The sequence below is a fragment of the Lagopus muta genome, chromosome 28 (assembly GCF_023343835.1).
Source record: "Lagopus muta isolate bLagMut1 chromosome 28, bLagMut1 primary, whole genome shotgun sequence".
Lineage (NCBI taxonomy): Eukaryota > Metazoa > Chordata > Aves > Galliformes > Phasianidae > Lagopus > Lagopus muta.
In genome coordinates, this window is record NC_064460.1 from 2,394,728 (window position 1) to 2,414,424 (window position 19,697).

General features: G+C 49.5%; 1 protein-coding gene across 3 annotated transcripts; it reads left to right on the plus strand.

The window, feature by feature from the left end:
• Positions 1 to 10,911: 10,911 nt before the first annotated feature.
• RACGAP1 (Rac GTPase activating protein 1) lies at positions 10,912 to 19,065 on the plus strand. Of its 3 annotated transcripts, none has more exons than XM_048928614.1 (17): positions 10,912 to 11,020; positions 12,042 to 12,130; positions 12,551 to 12,753; positions 13,125 to 13,261; positions 13,468 to 13,537; positions 13,746 to 13,799; positions 14,363 to 14,440; positions 14,574 to 14,691; positions 14,872 to 15,002; positions 15,200 to 15,364; positions 15,760 to 15,855; positions 16,083 to 16,281; positions 16,867 to 16,972; positions 17,129 to 17,261; positions 17,403 to 17,538; positions 17,801 to 17,906; positions 18,250 to 19,065. In XM_048928614.1, the coding sequence occupies exons 2-17, from the start codon at positions 12,046 to 12,048 to the stop codon at positions 18,323 to 18,325; spliced, it is 1,893 nt and encodes a 630-aa protein (XP_048784571.1). In that variant the 5' UTR covers positions 10,912 to 11,020; positions 12,042 to 12,045; the 3' UTR covers positions 18,326 to 19,065. The 3 variants fall into 3 exon arrangements, with proteins under 3 accessions (XP_048784571.1, XP_048784572.1, XP_048784573.1); XM_048928615.1 differs by lacking the exon at positions 10,912 to 11,020 and adding an exon at positions 11,288 to 11,641; XM_048928616.1 differs by lacking the exon at positions 10,912 to 11,020 and adding an exon at positions 11,649 to 11,772.
• The last annotated feature ends 632 nt before the right edge of the window (positions 19,066 to 19,697 follow it).

A 19,697-nucleotide genomic window follows, 5' to 3' on the forward strand; every position in this document is an offset into this window, starting at 1 on the left:
ATTTTTTGGGAGAGGCACGTGATGACTGAGTTGGTTTCCTGCTGAGAGAGACAGGGAGACCGACCCAGGGCTGTGGGACTGGTGAGGAGTTAACGATTAGCCCCAGGCGTTAATTGATAGCAGCAAGACAGCAGGCACGAAGGCTTGAAGGTCGGGGCTGGGAGCTGAGCGCAGAGGGTGTGAAGGGGGAAAGCTGCTGTGGCTGCATCCTTTTGTAGGGGCTGCTCAGCTCTTGTGGATGCTGAGCTCCCCTCGGCTGGCTGTGCGTCAGCTGTGCTCACTGATCTAATTAGCAGGAAAAATGTAATCAAGGGAAGGTGCTGCACTGCTGAGCCTCCCAGCGCAGCTTCCAGCGGGGGTGTCTGGAGTACACCTTGTGAACTGGGGCTGAGGGCTGGCTCCAACCTCGTAGGTTTTTTTCCACTTCCAAGCAATGCTTGTCTCCATTCCACCATGCAGATCTTTGTTAAGGAAACAAACTTCTATTCTGTTTCTTGGAAGAGCATCCCCAGGGCAAAATCACTCCCAGGGCAAAGCTGGGTAAGCGATGCTCTCCCTCCCCATAGGACCGGGCTGCTTCCTTCTATTGCTCCCTTGGATCAGGCAAATTGCTTCTTTATCTACACCTGCCACCCAGCTGTGCCATGGGAGGCAATTTAATTCCTAGCAGTCTATTAAACACCACGTGAGCTGGAGAAGCTGGATGCTGCTGCTTGCTTTCCTGGGGTTGAAACACCCTTGGGGTGACCAGCCCTTCAATCTCCATGTATTTAAAGTGGGAGTTTGATTTAAAATATGGCTTGCCACAGAGACCTTGCTCCAAGGCATTGGAGGCAGCGCTGTGGCGTTGACTGCTCTGCAGTGAGATGGTGCCATTGCTTGCTCCATGCTCTGCCACTGCTCCAAGGCTTGGGGCTGTTCCATCTGCATGGGGATGGGCACCACTTCTCCCCATCCCCATTGGGTTGGCATTGCTTTGTTCCACCTTTGAACCTCTAGCAGCATCTGTGCCTGCACAGAGGTCTTGGTGGAGCTCCAGGGCTTCCTAATTGCTGAGCATACTGTTAATTATCTACCGAAAGGCAAAGCTTCAGAGGGACTAACAAGGATGTGAACAGAGCTGCTCCTTGACCTCTGGTGTTGCCATCATGGCTTGGGCAGATGGCAGCAGGGATAAACCTCACATTTCTTCTCTTGGCACTCAATTGCTCCTGTTATTTCAACGACACCTGCCCATTTGAGAGACCTTTCCATCGGAAATACCCACATCTAAATCCTCAGAAATGAGGCCCAAGCATGCACTATTCGGTGATGCTGAGGGATGCCTGAATTCAGCGCGTCCCCATTGCCTGAGCAGCACAGCTGAAAAGGGTCGGGGTGCACACCTGGAGCTGCTGCTTGCAGAGCTGTGCTGGGGTTACCCTGAGGAAGATGCAATCCCCGCAGGCAGCTCCCAGCTGGGGTCATTCACCCCTGTGCAGTGTTGATTTATGCCATGCCGTGCTCCTGCTCGCACCCGCTTGGCTCTCCCGGCGCGAGGAGCAGCCAGTCCATTAAACACTGAGTCATCCTCAGCGGCATTTAATTCGGTGAGGGGCAGCAGTTTGGATAATTAAAGGCCTCCGTGGCCAAAGCTGGCAGCAGGGCTGGAGGGGAAAGCGAGGACACCCGGCACTATTGGTGAATGGTGGCAGCTCCCCTGCGCTCTCTCCTCTCTCCTGCTTGGATTTAAGGGTGGATTTTAACCCTGTCCTCCCCCCAGGTGAGGACTTCCTCAGCCCGGCGAGCGCAGCGATGCTCTGTGCTATTTCTGCCTGGATTAACTACGTCCTGATGGGATCTCCCATAGGCAGAGCTGCTATCTGGAGGCCTTGGCTTATTAAAAGGACAAGCTGTTCGGGGAGCCGGTAATAAAGCCATGAAAGCTTTTACGTACCAGAGTTGAAGGCACTAATATCGCTGTGCTCTGCGTGGGTGAGAAATTAGACAAGAGTTCCTCCATGCTGATGGTTTTTTTTTTCTTCCCCTCCCCCCTGTTCATCTTTCTCAACAATTATCTTTTATTTTGATATCTTCCTATTTAAACCTTCAGCACCGCACTTGGGATAAGGAGGCTGAGTCGCTTAACAACCAGCACAGGGACCTGGAGGTGCTTGGGGCTGTGCCTGGGACTGTGGGATCTGACCCCAAAGGGTAGAATATAACTCCCCAGGGCCATCTTCTGCATGTGAAGCCTTTGCTGGTAACCTTGGGATTAGCCATGCACCTGCATCTGTATTGCACCTGCATCACATACCTGGGGTATGTCAAAAATCACATTTGGGATTCCCCCCTCATTTTGCTGCTCATCACCCCCAGATCCGGGTGCCCTTTGCCTGCTCTGGCTTTGCTGTGTTTTTCTTCTGGTCCCTTCAATGCTCTCACTGCTTTTCTGCCATTCTGGATATCTTGTGATCGATCAGCTGCAGCTTTCCAGAGCTGTGGCCGACACGTTGCAGGCTGGAAGAGGATGGAAACACTGTGCAAAGTTGCTGAGCTGAACGTGCAGCCTCATTCACCTGAACCATTAGTGTGAGGTGATGCAAAACCACTGTGCAAGGACCGTCCTGGAAAGCTTTCCCTGTGCACCGTCTCCACCTTGGCTACCTCCTATCATCCTCACTTGTTTTATTCTATGTCCAGAGAGGCCTCTTCCTCTGGGATACGTACAGTATGGGGGCTGTTCCCCTGGACCAGAGGCTCTGAACATGCTCAGAATGGATCCACATCTGGAAACATGAGACCGAGGCCCATTGATCTCATTTTGTATGGTTCCATGTTGAACAGGGGATGTGTGGTTGCCTGCAGTCCTGCAGCACTGCTTGAGGCCATCCCTCCCGGCTCCTCACCCTCTTTGTTGCTATGATTTCCCCATCAAAAGCTGTTCTGGAGCAACACAAGTAGGAACACCCTATGCTGTCAGCAGCCATGCCATAACTCCTGTGGATGTGCTCAGGACATCACTGCAGCCCCAGACCACAAGTGGGTACCAGCAGTAGCTGTGTGTGTGCATAGAGGTGAAACATGGGGTGTGTGCAGGACAGTGGGACCCCCCAGCTCCTCCCTGGGTGCAGACCCAGCCTGCTCCCCCCAGTGCTGCCCTGCTTTTCCAATACCACTTGTCCACAGCTTTGCTAGTGGCTCTTTGTCCCCATGCCCTTGTCACTGCCACAGTGCCCATGCAGATCACATCTTCCCTTATTCCCCCTGACACCGGTTGCAGCCACAGCAAAACTCATCTCGTTAAGGAAACGCTGAGGGTAGATGGGAGATGGACCCCCCAACTGCTGCACGCCAGCAGCACAGAGCTGTGATGGAGAAGGCAAGCACCACGCTCCAATAGATTGCACAGGAACTGAAGAGTTAACGCTGCCGGCACGCCAGCATCCTCCAAACAGCACCGATGGGAGCAGAGCTCCTCCGCTCCCCGAATGCTGGCAAACAAATGAAAGTGATGTTGCTACGAGCGTTTTTCTTTGCACTGCTCAAAGGCTGAGGACACAAAGGCAGTGCAATGGGTGCAGGGGGACCAGGGAGCACCACGTGCCCGTGAGCCGCTTTGCTGGCGGCGGAGCTGAGATTTGCTGCTTACAGCTCCGGAGCGACCTGAGGAGGGTTTGTGGGAGCCTGCAGGGAAGGGCTGCGGCTGACAGCTTTCTGCTGCTGCTGCTGCTGCTGCTGCTGCTGCTGCTGCTGCTGCTCAGCACAGTGCCCCAAAACCATTGCTCTGGGAGGAAATGGGTTGTGCAGGGAGGGGGTGTGGGTCTGTATCCCCCAGGTTTATGGATCAGCTCGTTGGCTTCCAAGCAGCTGTTCAGCATCTTCAGAAATGAGCTCCCATTTGGCTTCTTGTGCTCATATTTGCCTTGAAGACAAACTAAATGGAGAGATGCAAATCCCCTAAAATGATGCAATAGTGGTGGTGGCTCCAGCGAGGACACTGCTTGGCACAAGGTTGGTCCATGGCACCTGAAGGGCAGCTGCTGGTCCCTGCCATGGCCTGTCATTGTCCCCTGCTTCTGGAGATGACACTGTTTTCTTCTCTTGTTTTAAATGGAGGGGGGGCTGTTTGCTACCCAGCCCCTGACCACCAAGCCTGTGCATGGAGCAGATGGAGCCCATCTTGAACATGCAAGCTCAGCAGAAGCAAAGCCAATAAGTGAGTTAATTACCGCCGTGTTATGTGAGAGCTGGGGATTCCCAGGAGATGAAGCAGCCCTCTGCTTGCCATCCGTGGCCACAGGAGCTGGGGGAACCGGGTGTGCAGAAATTCAGTCTTAGAGCTCTGCAGGGATTGAGGGATCTGTCACTTCCCCTGCGGCTTTCCTGGTGCATTCATGGGGCAGCTGCAGAGTGCCATGCAGTGTCTGCCACTCACAAGGCGCTCCTGCCTCTGACTTTGGAGATGCGAGCACACCCGAGGGCACAGCACATTTTGCTTTTGTTTTACTGCTGAACAAAGCTGGGAGAGAAAGAAGAGCAGCTCCCAAACTCCCTGGTTTAAAAGTGAATTTTAATCGGAATTGCACAGATGCGTTTGGGGCAGATTTGCCACGTCCCCCTCCAGCTGTGCAATGCCATGAGGGCCTTCTGAGGATACAGCCATGTTGATTTGCCCTCAGTGCTTCCACTCTGCTCCCATCAGCTGAGCAAATAAGGTTAAGTCCACAAATGGTTTCCAGCTTGATTGCCCTGGGCTGCCTCGCAGCTCCCACATACCCCTCCCTTGGCGTGTCTGCCCCACAGATAAGGATGGCAATGAGAGGCTTTAATTCCTCACTTCTGTATCGGCTGCCAGCTCTCCTGCCCGCTTACCCTTGATAAATATTGCACAAAGATTTGGCTGCCAGCGTGCCGGAGATAAAGGTCCGGTCCCGACAGATCTCCTTCCTCGGTGCCTTTTGTCTTGTTATATGTCCAATTTGTTAAACAACCCACCTGCCGCAAGAGAGCCTCTTCCCATCTCCACTCCAGCTTCAGGTTAGCGCTCAGACTCCGAGGGAGCTCCCTCCTCTCCTTGCACAGCCTTGGATGGGAATTGAGGACTGTCATTTCCAGGCCTTGAATTGTCATTGATCGGGGGATCGATAGCAGAGCTGTGGCTCACTGCTCTCCTGAGGCTGGCAGGATCCTGTTCACCAGTGTCATGCAGAATGTGGGGATGCTCCTGTGCAGCAAACCTAGAGAATAGAGCTCTGAGTGCTTCGCCTGGGCTCAGCCTTGCTAAAAATCCTCTTTGCACAGCTGCAGCCAGCCTGGATGAATGCAGTTTGGATGCCAAGAGAAGGACTGATGTTGGGAGGCGTCACCAGGAGCTGCGTTTTGCCCTCCTGCTGCATATGGGTTTGCTGGAACTCTCCCCCCATTCCTGTAACCCTCCAGGTGATTTCAGAGCTAAAAGCTGCTCCCTGGCGATGCACAAAATGTCTGACACCAATGAGAGGTGCTGGGTTGTGCAGTGGGGAGCAATCCTGGTGTTCATAAGGAAGGATCCACAATGCTGGAGCTATGCAAGCACCGGTCCTGGTGCTGTGGTGCTGTGTGAGCATTGCTGCTGAACCCAGATTTATTGCTGTAGGTGAGAGGACAGGCAAATGCCATCAACTGGGGTGGGTGGGGAAAGTCCCAAGGAAGCTTGTGGCTGTGTACAGATCTACTTGGTAGCATCTCTCCCTTTTTGCATCCTCTTCAGCAGCCTGACGTGCTGCTATTCCAAGTGTTGTCTGCTTTAAGAAAATAAATCACAGAATAAAAGAGGTGAGTGACACAGATCTGGAGGTGTTTGAGCTCCAGTGTGGCTTCCCTGATGTGTGTGCCTGCTGTCCTGCTGCAGGGACAGCTTTGGATGCTGGTGAGCTTACAGGTGTCTGGGTTCCCTACTTCGGAGGTGCTCTAATAATGTGAGCTTTGTCACTCCTAACTCCATAAGAAATACCATCTAAAGTGCAACAAATAACCCTCTGATTATCTTCTGGATCCTAATGCTACTCCCCGGAGATAACAAGCTGCAATTTTCCCCCTGGGCCATACAATAATCGCCCCAATTATTCCTAAGCAGCGGTTATTAAACTCATGGCACTGCTTTCATTTGCAAAGCAAAAATAATTAAGCAGGTGTCTATGCTGGCTGTTTGGCTGGGAGTGACCAGGGTTATTTCTGCTTTGTTCTAGGAAAGAAGCTATCGGAGGCAATGGAAAACCTCCATGGCTTTCCTGCTCTGTGTGGCACAATTCTGTCAAACAAAAGAAGGTACAGAGCAGCCGCCGGATGATCGACCAAATGAATGCAGTTGGTGCCTGTTAATGCTGGGGGTGGTATCCCAAAGGAAGTAACCTCTACTCAACTATAACATCAGAGGGATTTTTGAGATAGCTCGGTTACCAGAGCTGAAATGTGATGGGCAGATGAAATCCCCCTTTAGCCTCCTGCAGAAGCTGATGTGCTGTGATGGTTTGGCTGTGTTGGTGTCGGTGTCTCCCAAACCAGCAGAGCACTGTGCTGCTACAGCTGAGGTCTGCACATCGCTGCTGTGTTTCTGGGCACACACCTGTGCTTACTCTCCTTCCTGCACCCACACGTAGCCTGGATGAGATGCACGGGTTTACGTGGACGGGGAAGCTGCCGGTTTCTGGAGGAGAGAAAACAGAAAGGGATGACCAGGACAGAGGGAGGCAGTGCTGGTGAATTATGCATGACACAGGGAGGAGAGCTGTTATCTGCATGGACAAGGGCCTGTGCCAAGCAGCCTGGCTCTCCGCTGTACCTGTGCCTTCCTTTCGCCCGTCCTTTATCTCCGCTCCCAGCTTGTAATTTAGCCCAAATATCAGAGGAAGCTGGAAGATTAATTTTCTCTGTTTGCATGGCAAAAGAGAGGGGCCGCGCTCTCCTCCAGACTCCCAGCTGCTTAATCCATCGCTGAACCCCGTCCAGGGAAAAGGCGCACGTTTATCAGCGCTGGAGAGTAGCGGTGCGAGGAGGTTGGGACCCGGTGGCTGTGCTGAGCCTGGGGCTGCACACCAGTGGGTTGCACACTCACAGCAGGGCTTGGTGTGCTCCATGTGTATGCAATTCGGGGGCGGGGGAGGCTAGGAAAACGCAAATCCTTCCTCCCATCTTAACCTAAGGACTGAAGAAATGTGTGGGGACTGGGAGAGTCCTTCCCTGCTGTGTCACCGAGCCGTGACCTTTGTGTTCTGCCAATTCGTGGCTGTGAGTTGCTCAAATATTTAAGAGATGACAACTGGATTAATACAAAAACTCCAGATAAAGATCCCTTGAGTTTAAAGCAGGAAGCATCAGCTCAGCTCTTATTTCCCAGCCCTCTCCCTTTAGCTTGCTCCCCGGCTTAAATGAAATCATAAATATCGTCCCACAAAGACCCTTTGTCACCACACGTAGCTCCTGGCGACAAGAGGTCATTCATTAAAAGCCAGATGAAGGCAATAAAAAGACTCCCATTGTTTTTTAACGAGTTCAAGATTAGGCCGTGCCTCCTCCACCGCCATCGATGCACCATTGCAGAAGGGATGGGCTGCGTGCTGCTGCAGGCACCAGATTGTTCTGATCTCATCCAAGTGCTCTTTACCCCATTGCTGGTCACTGCTGGAGGAATCGCACAGGCGGACGACCACAAGCAAACCCGGCTGCTTTGGCTTCATGGTGCAAGCTCTGCTCCTTTGGCACGCTCCTTGCAAGCTGCACGGGCAAAGCGCCGAGCAATATTTTGCACAGCTGAGTGGTGGCAAAGCCTGCTATCACCCAACAACATGAGCGTGATGCCATCTGCCGGCCTGCGGCTCGGGCAAGCTGTGAAAAATTAGGAATCCATACCCAAAAATGTCTGGCTGCCTCCAGCTGAACCCAGGCTGCCCTCCCTGCTCAGCCTGCCGGGTGTTCTCCAAATGCCACTGAATGCCTGAATTCTGACATCAGTGCTGAATCAAGAGAAATGCACCTAAGATAATTTGTTCTGCTTTTTGTTTTCCCCTAGAGAAAGATTGCTGGCTGAAAGTTTCAAGCTCTGCTTTTTTTGGGGTGGTTTTTCTTTCTTTGGATGACTGCTCATGAAGACCAGCGCGCTCTAACTGGTTTTGGATTAAGAAGAACTTAATAAAGGCTTCCCCTAAGCACAAAGCTGCACAAATGGGTTTGCAATTCCGGAGTTAATTAGGCAGGAGCCAGGCAGAGAGATTTGTGTGAAGCTCCACCAGAAGTCGAGGCTGGTGGGGAAGGTTTGTTGCTGCAGGGCTGCTTGCTAACATGGTGCTGTGCTGGGGCAGCTCCCTCTGCATCCTGCACCCGAAGGATGGAGGCACTTCTGCGCCCAAACATCCCAGGCATCTCCCAGCAAGCAAGAATCCAGTATCTGGATGAGAACGGGCGAGCAACCAAACCGAGTGAGATTGCAGGAGGAGCTCGAGGAGAATTTCAGCTGCCTGAAAATGTGGAGTGCTTCCGCCAGTAATCGCCGGAATCATCAAATTAGCATAAATTCTATTAACGGTTTCCCAGATGAGACGTTTCAAGGCTTCTCCCCCCATACTTGACACAAACAAAAGAGAGTATAATTGCTTTGCAATAAAGGCCCTCAATCCTCGTGCCTTGTCTTCTGCTTTGAAATAAAGTGAGATGTGAAGGGTGCATCTGGCCTGCCTGCTCTCACCATAGATTTGCCATGGAAGAGGAAAGGGAAATCTTACTGAGCTCCCCACAACCTGCTTGTCTGTCCTGTTGGCCACAGCAGAGCATCGTTGTTCACAAGGAGATTCCTGGAGGAGCTCCTATGGGGGATTCAGTTCCCAATGTCCTTCAAAACCTCACTGGTTTTAGAGGAAGAGCTGGAGACATGACGCCTGAAATTGCATGGAGGAAATGGAACGTGCATCAGGCTGAAAAACACACTGCCTAATGTGGCAGCTCACTACAAGTGCCATGTGGGCCATTACATAAAATGATGCGCCTTTTTATTGGCAAAAGACTTGTCATCCAAAATCTGGGAAGAAAACTCCAGCTGCGATATGGTGTTAGAAAGCGACGTTCCTTTATTCCTCACCATATGGACCGGATGACCTGACAACCAAATCTCTCAGAGCTCAGGTTCTACATTTTAACAGTTAGGACATACCTATGTATCCCAATGGCATACGTATTCTACTACCTAGGGTGGTCATACACGCACTTGCTTTCTCCCCATTCTTCCACCATCAGTTTCATCACTGAGCCTTTTTGGCTGACCTTGAGCTGTTTTTCCCCAATTTGGCCAATTTCTCACACTCGTTAGGCCATAATGAGCAACTTCCAAAACAATAACGTGTGAAATCCAAGGAAAATGTCCTTACCCCTGGTAAAGTACAAAGATCAGTAGTTTATTATGACTCTAGTGCTCTGAGAGGCAGAATTAAGAGAAAACAAGGCTGTTCACACACCAAGCAAATTGGAAATGGAAAATTTTGGATTTAGCACTCATTGATTCCTTTTGCTAAACCAATATATTGCTCCTTAAATGAATACACTGGTCCCTATTGCTAAACAAACCAGCCTGTATCAGACTGCAGGTGACTACTGAGAAGAGGGAGAATTTGCTTATGAGCAAAAGCCTCTTCAGCTCTTCAGAATGACACTAAAACAACTCACCTACCTATAAATACATTCAGCCAACAGAGATGTCTTAGCTTAGAAGATTTAATTATGGGCAGGAGCTGCAGGAGGCCCAGGGCTGCCGCTGAAATCACAAAATCTCCCCAGAAATGGGGGTACAAAATGCTTTGTGGGTGTACCAGAGGCTCTCAGCAGGTTTGGCCCTAACAACCAACCCTGGATTTGTTTTCTAGACTGGAGCAAATTGGGGTTCTGGATGATTTGCTTTGTGCCACAAGGTGAAATATCAAGGCTGGCATCTTCGTTTTGCTTTGCCATTGGCGCAGAGGATGAGGCATTTCTCCTCCAGGCCTCAGTTCTTCCGTAAATGTGGATAATTCTGACCACTGTTCCTCTCGATACCTCCTTGCTGTTTACTCTTCAGGGAACCTTAAAGCTTTTTGAAACCTATTATGAATTAATTATTAAGTTAAAGCAGACTATATAGCCCAAATAACACAGTCTTGACGAAGCATCTGGATCTTTGAGAGCAATCTGCTTTATGAACTTGCTTTCCCACTTAGCAATTTCAAGCATTTAGTTCCGCTTTCTAATTGCTAATATCCATTCTTCAATTACCCGCTGTTTTGTTTCAGGTTTCAAAGATTAAAGTGCACTGTTATTTTACGATGATGTGATTCCGTTTCTTGTAATTGTTGGGTTTTGGTTTGCATTTTATTTGCGTTAAAGGTCTGTAAATGGAGGAGGCACGAAATGGGGCTTTGCCTTTTGGCCCGTGGGGCGGTTGGCTCAGATGGAAGACAAAAGGCCATCATTCTTCTCAAGGGACAAACGGAACCAACGGCCTCCTGGAAAGCTTCAGTTCTCAGAAACAGCTCTGGGGCTCATTGAGCGTCTGATGTCACTCTGCAAAACCAATGCACCGTGGGCTCAGAACCCTGCCATGCTTTGTGCCATTGGTGTAGCATAAAGTCACAGTCACGGGGTTTGGCCTGAGAACAGCTTTTTTTTTTCCTCCAAAATACCCCTCTGCTGCCAATGGCTGCGCTCGGGGTCGCTGCAGAAGGAGCAGCCCAAGGGTTGGGGTTTCGGTCCCCGCCTCCATCTCCCGCCTGCTCTGTTGCTAAGCAGCACAGGCTAGAAGCAGCTGCCAATAGTAACGATGGCGCCTGGTCGGCTTCATCACCCGGGAGCCCTGCAATCAGCGGCGCGGAACAGCCTTGCCCTTAACAAACATGGCGCCATCTCGACTTCAGACTCACAACGAGAAGAACCAATCAGAAACCGGGAGGGTGGAGAGCGTCCTGGGATTGGCTGGCGGCGGGGATTCAAACCGAATCGCGGGGCGGTTGAGGCCGGCTGTTGGAGTGGGAGCTCGAGCGCCGTGAGTGAATGGGGGAAACCGGGCCGGGGTTGGGGTCCGCGGGGTTCTGGTGTCGGACTGGGGGGGGTCGGCAGGGTCTTGGGCTGAGGGGGGGGGGGGGGTCTGCGGGGCTCCGTTTTCTGGCGGAGGAGCCTCGGTGGCGCCTTAGTGCCGGGCGGAGGGAAAGTCGGGTCGCTTCCCGGTGCGTGCAACGTTACCTCAGGGCTTTCCCGCCCTTTACCTCAGGGCTTTCCGGCTCTCTGTGCCCCGGGAGGCGGCTGTGAGGCTCCGTGTGGAGCTGCGGGCGCGTTGCGGTGCTGCTGGGTTATGGAAGCGCCCTTCACACTGCAGAAGCTTCACCTTTCCGAGCTGGAAACCCCTGGCTGTGGGTCTGTAACTGGGCCTTCTGCTCCTCCTGGCTCTTCTCCCAGCCACCCTGCTCATTCATTAACCAAGGCTGTCCCGAGTGCCCTTTCTCTATTAAGGAACTGCGTTCTGTGCTGCTGAGCTCGTGACTTTCCTCTTCGCTGCTCCTGTTTATGCCGTTGTTTTTGCTGTTTGAAGGAATTTTGCTGACTGCCTGCGTTTCCAAGGCCGTATGCAGCAGGAGCTGTAACTTAAAATGCGGCTAAATTTAACACGGTATTGAAATTCCTCAGAACGCTGCTTCTATTTTTACCTCGTGAAGCTCTGAATGCTTACAGAATTCTGGTGGCCTACATAGCACCAAAGTGGGCCCGAGCCACGTCCTGCAGCCTTGCAGAAAGGAAATGGTTTGTGATTCCTTCTTTTGCCTCCTCTGTAATGCCCTGCAGGCTGTTTGAAGAGCTGTGCTGCTCTAATGCTGAGTTCTGGAAGGCTGAGTGTCTTTGCTTCTTAAGAGTTTAGATGCAGGTCTTTCCATAAAGCATAAGCCTTTTTTGGGGGGCAGCTTTTACATCTTGCCGAAAGAAAAGAGATTTCTGAAAGGGATTCTCTCTTCTTTGGGCTGCTAATGCATTTTTCACCTGGAGGTGTTCATTTAGTTCTGTTTTCTTGGCAGGAGGATGGATACCACGATGAGGAATCTGTGGAATTTGTGTGACCAGCTCATACACCAGGCTGAAGTTTTAAGTGAAGGAAACGAATACCGTAAGTTTTGTGGCAGCGAGCAGCATCTGTGTGTTTATGTTCTTGCAGCAAACATCATCAGCTGTTATTGAAGGATCCTTTGATGAGGCTTTGGGTAACAACACTCTTACAGGCAGTCAGATTTGAGGGTTATTTCTTTTCCTATTGTTGAGAAATAGGAAGTCGCAGGATGAAAGCAAGCTGGCTTTGCCATGGTCTCACATGAGCTATCTTCTGCTTGATGCTGATACTGGGATTTGGTCTGAAAAGGGTGTGAGATCTTGGGAACATCTGGAGTACAGCAGGGTTTGCTGCAAGGCCAGCCTCTCCACGCTTCAGTTAATAGAGATTTTATTTAATTAACAGAAACCTGCTCTCAGTGATAGGAGAGCTGCTGCATCTCCTCTCTTAATCTGAGTGATGTATGTGCCTTTTCTCCAGAATTCATTCAGTTGGCAAAGAACTTTGAAGACTTTCGAAGAAAGTGGCAGAAAACTGAGCAGGAGCTTGGTAGGTACAAAGACCTTGTGATGAAAAGTGAAGCTGAGCGTAGTGCTTTGGACGTGAAGCTGAAACACGCTCGCAATCAAGTGGATGTAGAGATCAAACGCAGGCAAAAAGCTGAAGCAGACTGTGAGAAGCTGGTGAGTGTTTCTTTTGTTACTGGTTAGCTCCAGTTAATGTGGAGAGAAGGCGGTTAAGCTGCAATTATCCATGAGAAATAAGGACTGAAGGGGGGAAAAAAAACCAAAACCAAACAAAACGAGGGGGAATAAAAAATCGGTGAGAAGGAGGTTTGGCTCCTTGTAATGGCTTTCTGCCTTGGCCTGGAAGGCAAAGGGCTGCTGTTTGGAGTTGAGCTGCTATTGCCTGGCAGAGCCTGGGCTTTGCAGGCATCAACAGCCTGAGTGCTGGACTTGCTCTTAGCAACTTCTGAGAGCCTATCTGTGGTGTCTCAAATAGCTGAGATTGGTTCACGTAGTTAAATGGCTTCTGATATTCTCTCTCTTTTCAGGAGAGGCAAATACAACTGATTCGAGAGCTGCTCATGTGTGATGCATCTGGGAGCATTCAGCTAAGTGAAGAACAGAAGTCTGCCCTTGCCTTTCTTAACAGACCACAGGTTTCTGTCGGAGGTTCAGGCAACAAGAGGTAGGCAAAATGGTTTTGTCTGAACGGCATAAGTGACAGGTATTGGTCTAGCTGTGTGTGTCTGTGATACATGCTGCATCCATATCAACAGTTTCACTTTTATTCCAGTTTGAAATAGAGCTCTTTTGTGTAAGGCTGCTTTGGGAGCAACCACAGCTGCCTGCAAGCTGAACTGATGCATGCTTCTTCTAATTCTTGGTTTTTAGACTGTCTACAATAGATGAATCTGGTTCAATTCTGTCAGACATCAGCTTTGACAAGACTGATGATTCACTGGTAATGTAATTCCAAGTTCTAAACTATGAAATCTTAAACCTGTGGGGTAATCTCCAGAGACCTCTTGTGTTTAGATTACTACGGTATTAAACTGGTAGAGCTGATGTGCATTTCTCTGGTGTGCTATTGGGTAAAACTTAATGAAAGTGGGGACCAGAGGAGGTGCGGTGCTTACACCAAGCTGACCAGTGCTGAATGTTTTCCACAGGACTGGGATTCCTCTGCGGTGAAAGCTGTCAGACTGAAGAGGAGAGAGAAGAGGGTATGTTCAATTTTTTCCCTTCAGGCAGGTCCCATTGTTAGCATTAACTGGCACCACCTGTCATCTCACAGCCACCTGTGACGGGTAGCTGCTAGTCACAGATCCTGATGGGTGTGATTCTAATATAACTCAGACTTACTGTGTAGAATTGGTGTGAAAGTTATTTCTGATGCTGTTTTTCCACAGGGCACAATGAGTGGAGTTTCAGCTGTCTTGTTATGAACTTGAGTTTGTAAGAGAGTATTTAGGAATTATTAGCAGCTAACAGTGCAGGGAAGCTTCCTGTTGGAAGTTAATCTTTCTGTTCTACACAGGAGAAAATTTCCACTCTAGATTGGTAGTGGTGGAGTATAGAGCTGGCCAGGGGAGCTATTTGAAGGAGCTGTATGTTGAGGCCTCCTGATACTCTTCTACTTTCTGATGGGCAGCTGATACCATGGAGAACTTAATGCTGCTGCACTGTGTGCAGTCAGCTGTTCTGCTTCTCTAGTTGTGCTGAACTTCTGTATCACTAAGTTAATAGTGTTACCTGCCTTTTAGACTAAATTACTGTGTCTTTTCAGCGCTCTTCCAGGCAGTTTGCTGAAGGCCCACCAGCTCCTGAGAAGAAAATCCGATCGATTGGCTCCACAGCAGACCAGGTATGGTGGTCCCAGCTGGCTTCGTGTGAGCTTATAGCAGTTGGCCACAGTGCATACCTGTTTCCAGGGCCAGCAGACTTAAATCCTTGTCCTGTCAGCACTGCTGTCACTAACAACATCCTTCTTGCTACAGGGAAATGAATCCATAGTGGCAAAGACGACTCTCATGGTTCCTGGTGATGGTGGTCCTATCGAAGCCATCTCTACCATCCAGACTGTGCCTTACGGCCTGAGAAACCAGAGGAAGAGTGGTAGGTGTCAGCCTGTTGTCCTAGTCCTAATCACTGCTTAGCTGGAGGATGTCCTGTCATTGCAGTTTCCTACACTCCACAACTTAAGCTGGTGCCTCTGATTCGTAGCATGTTTTCTCTAGCAAGGGATGCACAAGAGAACAGTTCCCATCTAGTTGACACTCCTCTTCTGTTTTCTAGGTCCTTTGCAGCCTTGGAGCAGTGAAACAAGCTTAGGCTCTAAGCAGGTGGAATTCAAACCAGAGAGTAATGGTTCTGGCACCCCACAGAGCAGCGGGGGAGTGAGGCTGCATGACTTTGTCTCAAAAACGGTAGGTTTGCAGGCAGGAACTTGGAAAGTATCTACTTTCATTAAATGTGTCTGATAGCAAGCTAATTGATAAGAAACAACCAGCCATTACATCCCAAGTCAGTATTCACCGTGCCTGTTATCTGCCTGGTTATCCAGTTTAAGCTGAGTTACTACAAGGCACTGATTTCTTCCTGTCTGCATGCTCTGTATCATTAGGTTATCAAGCCAGAGTCATGTGTTCCTTGTGGAAAAAGAGTGAAATTTGGAAAAATCTCTCTGAAGTGCAGAGACTGCCATGTGGTCAGTCATCCAGAGTGTCGGGAGCGCTGTCCTCTTCCCTGCATCCCCACCTTGACAGGACCTCCTGTCAAAATTGGGGAGGTAAGTCTGGGGCAATGCATGGCTGCTGACCCAAATGCTTGGCTGGAGCTGGGACGTGCTTAAGCTCCACCAAGTCTGCCTTGCTGCAGAAGAGCTCCCATTGCTCAGAGCTGCATAATAAAAAAAAAACAAACCAACTTGCTGAAGTTCTGTTCAGTAACCAGGGCTGGTTGGTGGGGATGTCTTGTTGCAGTGGTGTTATGTTGTGTGTGTAGCAGCTCAGCGTGGGCGATCTTGCAGCAGTGTGCTGATGGGTGTAGTGCTGCTCAGGGCTGGTGAGCAAGAAACAACGCTTGTTCTTGAGCCTAAATCTTGCTGTGAATTCCTTGGGAAAATATTTTCTGTGTCATGAAGACTTGAGTACTTTTTTCTGTTGCTGCTCTTCTGTCCTTTAGGGTACGTTAATGGACTTTGTCCCTTCTGCTCCTCCAATGATCCCTTCCATCATAGTGCACTGTGTTAACGAGATCGAGCAGAGAGGCCTCCATGAGGTAAAAAATGAGGGGTGGGAGAGTGCTGGTGAAATGGGTTTGGGTTGCTAGGGAAGCAGGCAGTCACCCTAAATGTCTCTTGTTAATGGTGTGTGCAGCACTGCTCAGTGGGAGACTGAGCAGCCGTGGCTGTGCTGAGTGCTCAGGTGTGGGGAAGAAGTGGGAAACGAAGAAGGCAGGCTTTGTGCACTGATATTCTGCCTCTATGCAATGCTTTCTGCCGACAGAAGGGCCTTTACCGGATATCTGGCTGTGACAAGACAGTGAGAGAACTGAAAGAGAAGTTTCTCAGATCAAAAAATATCCCCTTGCTCAGTCATGTGGATGATATCCACGCCATCTGCGGCCTCCTGAAAGACTTTCTACGCAACCTGAAAGAACCCCTTCTCACTTTTAGGTTAAACAAGACTTTTATGGAAGCTGCAGGTAAGGAGACAGAAAGTGACACCCACATTTTTTAAAGGTTTAATGACAGGTTTATCTCACACGTGAGCTGGCAGACCTTGCTGCTCCTAATGTAGCTCTACTGCGGATACTCAGGCTGCTGGGGAGAAATTCCAAAATAGCACAGCAAAAGAGGAAAGAAATTCAAGTTCTTTCCAAAACAGGAGGGGACCTTTTAACTAGGAGGGAGAGCAACTTTTTACGGTCAGATAGCGGTAAGACAAGAGGGGGGGTGGTTTTAAACTAAGAAGGGAGGTTTAGGTGAGATGTGAGGAGAGAATTCTTAGCTCAGAAGGTGCTGCCTGGAGAAGTGTGAGTGCTGCATCCCTGGAGGTGCTCAGTGCCAGGCTGGGTGGGACTGATTTAGTGGGTGGCAATCTAAGCCATTCTGTGATGATTCTGTTACATTCTAGTGCTTGACCAGGATATAGAACTATTGGAATGCTTAGGGTTCCTGGTTTTTCTCAGGCTAGCTCTTAGTGTGAGGGAAATACTACAGCTGTGTCTCTAGAACTGCTTTCTGAGATGTAAACTTTTGTTCTTTAATTTTTTTTTTTTTCCCCTCAGAAATCTCAGATGAGGACAACAGTGTGGCTGCTATGTACCAAGCAGTTGGGGAACTTCCTCGGGCCAATAGGGACACCCTGGCTTTTCTCATGGTTCATCTGCAGAGGTATGTTCAGATGGAGTGATAGTTCAGGAAGGAGCTTATTGCCACTGGTGTGTTTTCTGATAGTCTCCTGTTGCTGCCTGTGAGTGAAAAGTCTTGGGCCAGGAGCATTAAGTAAGAGATAAAGGCAGAAACTCCTTTTCTTTGTTTTAAAAACAGAGTGGCTCAGAGCCCTGACACCAAAATGGACGTCACCAACCTGGCCAAAGTCTTTGGCCCCACCATAGTTGCTCATGCAGTGCCTGATCCTGACCCGATGACGCTCCTGCAGGACACAAAGCGGCAGCCCAAGGTAGGTGGAGGAAGAGCTGCTGTGGGTAAATGGACTGCACTAAAGAATCCTGCCTTGGGAGCTGAGGCAATGCCTGCCTGGTGTCTGCATGTCAGGGCTGCATGCAGTTCCTGATGTTGGATGCTCACGGTGTTTCTGTAGGTAGTGGAGCGGCTTCTGCTGCTGCCTATGGAATACTGGAGCCAGCTGATGATGGTGGAGCAAGAAAACGTGGACTCAGCGCATGTAATTGAGAACACCAATGCCTACTCCACTCCACAGACACCAGATGTTAAAGGTAATAGCTGGATGCTGCTCTACTGGCTGTGCAGCTTCTGTATGGAAAATAATGATCCTCAATCAAAGCTGCTTGTGAGAGTGTTGGAATTAGCCATTCCTACATGCTGCAGGGAGGGAGAGGGAAAGAATGCATGCCAGAAAATACTAGACAAATCTGGTATCTCTGACAGACGCTGGGAAATGTCAGATGTTGCTTGCATAGCAATGAAAACTCAGCTGTCCTCATGCTGCTCACTTCACTATCTCTTTTTTTATTATAGAGTGCATATTTGAACCCCTCACTACTCCAGAGAGGCAGATGTACAGGAGGCTGTCTTCCAGCTCCCTGTGCCAAAAGGTCCTCTCCACCCTCAGCATGACCCCCAAGTAAGTTCCTCTGGGTGCCATAGGGAAATGTTTTGATGGCTGCAGGTGGTTTGGGTGTTCAAGAGGAAGTAAAATAGACTTTTGGACACAATTCTGGGAGCAGCTTGGATTTACTACTGGATCTATTTGCCTTAATTAGTGGTGTAGTAACAGTGCAAGCTGCATAATGGTTAATGAGCATTGCCTTATGGAAGGGTGAAGGTGTGGAAGTGGGCTTTTTGGTTGTGTTTTTTTTTTCCTTGGGAGGTGGGTAGAACTTGAGTGAAGTTCCCTGGGAAAGGGAGGCTGTTGGATGTCTGTATCTGAAACTCAAACCTCACCTTCTCAACTTCTCTTGAACCAGATCTGTGAACAAAAGCAAGTCAGCAACCCCGCTGAGGCGTCAAGGCAGATTCTTTGCCTCTCCTGTGCTGAAATGAAATGGACCTGGGAGTAGATGTCCTCCTAGGATTTGCACACCAATGTACACGAGTGCAGCAGCTCCTCTCCTCGGCAGCTTGTGAAATAATCTCATTTTCCTTTTCTCTTTCAGCCTAAGTAAGACTTTCAATGGGATTGTTATTAATATATTGCACAATGCTGGATTTTACTACCTGCTTTTAGCATTGGTGAAGAAAATAAATACAAGTCCTATTCCAAGTATCAATATAGATTATTGAACTCCCTGCTGCTTCTCAGCAGCACGTTGTTCTCTGCCTGGTGCCTGAAGCATTGTGGTGGTGCAGCCTCTCATCCTCAGGGTGGCAGTGCTGCATTTGTCTTGGATTCACCAGGGGAGACTTTTGCAGAGGACTTTCTCTAGATAACGTTAAAGGATGATTTTAAAACACCCTTGATTTTAGGAATACCTGTTTCTCCAAACAGAGAGAGATGAACTTGCACAGTACTGCGCAGGAGGCAACTTAGGGTGAATGTACAGAAGTTCATGAAATGTGATTTTACTGAGCTCTGGAAAATGATCTTAACCTGCACAGCAGCAGAGTAAATTGCAATATTCCTTGTGAGCTGTGGTTCTGTACTCTGTTGAACACTTCAGCTGTACTGTGGCATTTTAGCTATTGCCTGGGCAGTGTTACAGAAGGTTCTTGTGCTGCATTGCTCTGGCAATGCTGAGGTGCAGCTTAAACCAGAATAAAGCATCCTGCTCTGCTCGCCTTGACTCTGCTGCCTTCCCTTCTCTAAGTAGGTCTGGGGTCTGAATAAACGCTGAAGAAAACCCTGTGCTCAGAGCAGCAGGATTGGGACTCACCCTGGATTCCTCCCAGGAGATGACTTTGTTAGCATTACAGCTTTTAGAAAGCAACAGGGCTGAGGTGACAGAAGAGGAATACATCCTGCAGTCCTGTATCCTGCCACGAGTGACACTGCTGTTATCATTAAAAGGGGCCACAGACTCTGAGCCCTTGGTGCTGGGCTGGTCAGGCTGGTTTGTGGCTGGGGCTGTCCAGACCTGCCTGAAACTTTGCTCTAGTTTATTTAGCTTGTTTGTCTCAAACCACAACTGCTTAGCAGCTGGGTGGCTGTTACCTAATGCATTTCAGCAGCTGAATTTGTGTGGTTTTATTTAACTGTGGGGTATGGTGACTGTGCCTGTGATAAATGTGGTGTGTTCCCTGAAGAAGCAGGTACTGTGGTCTGTGGGCAGTGTGCAGAGGATGGCCCAGGGCTGCTTGCAGCTCGCTGATGATTTGTTACCACTCATTAAATAACAGCTTGGGCAAGTGACAAAAATTGGTCTTAGTGGTCAAAACAAACAGAAAAGGAAAAATGTGATGTATAGTGAACGTAATG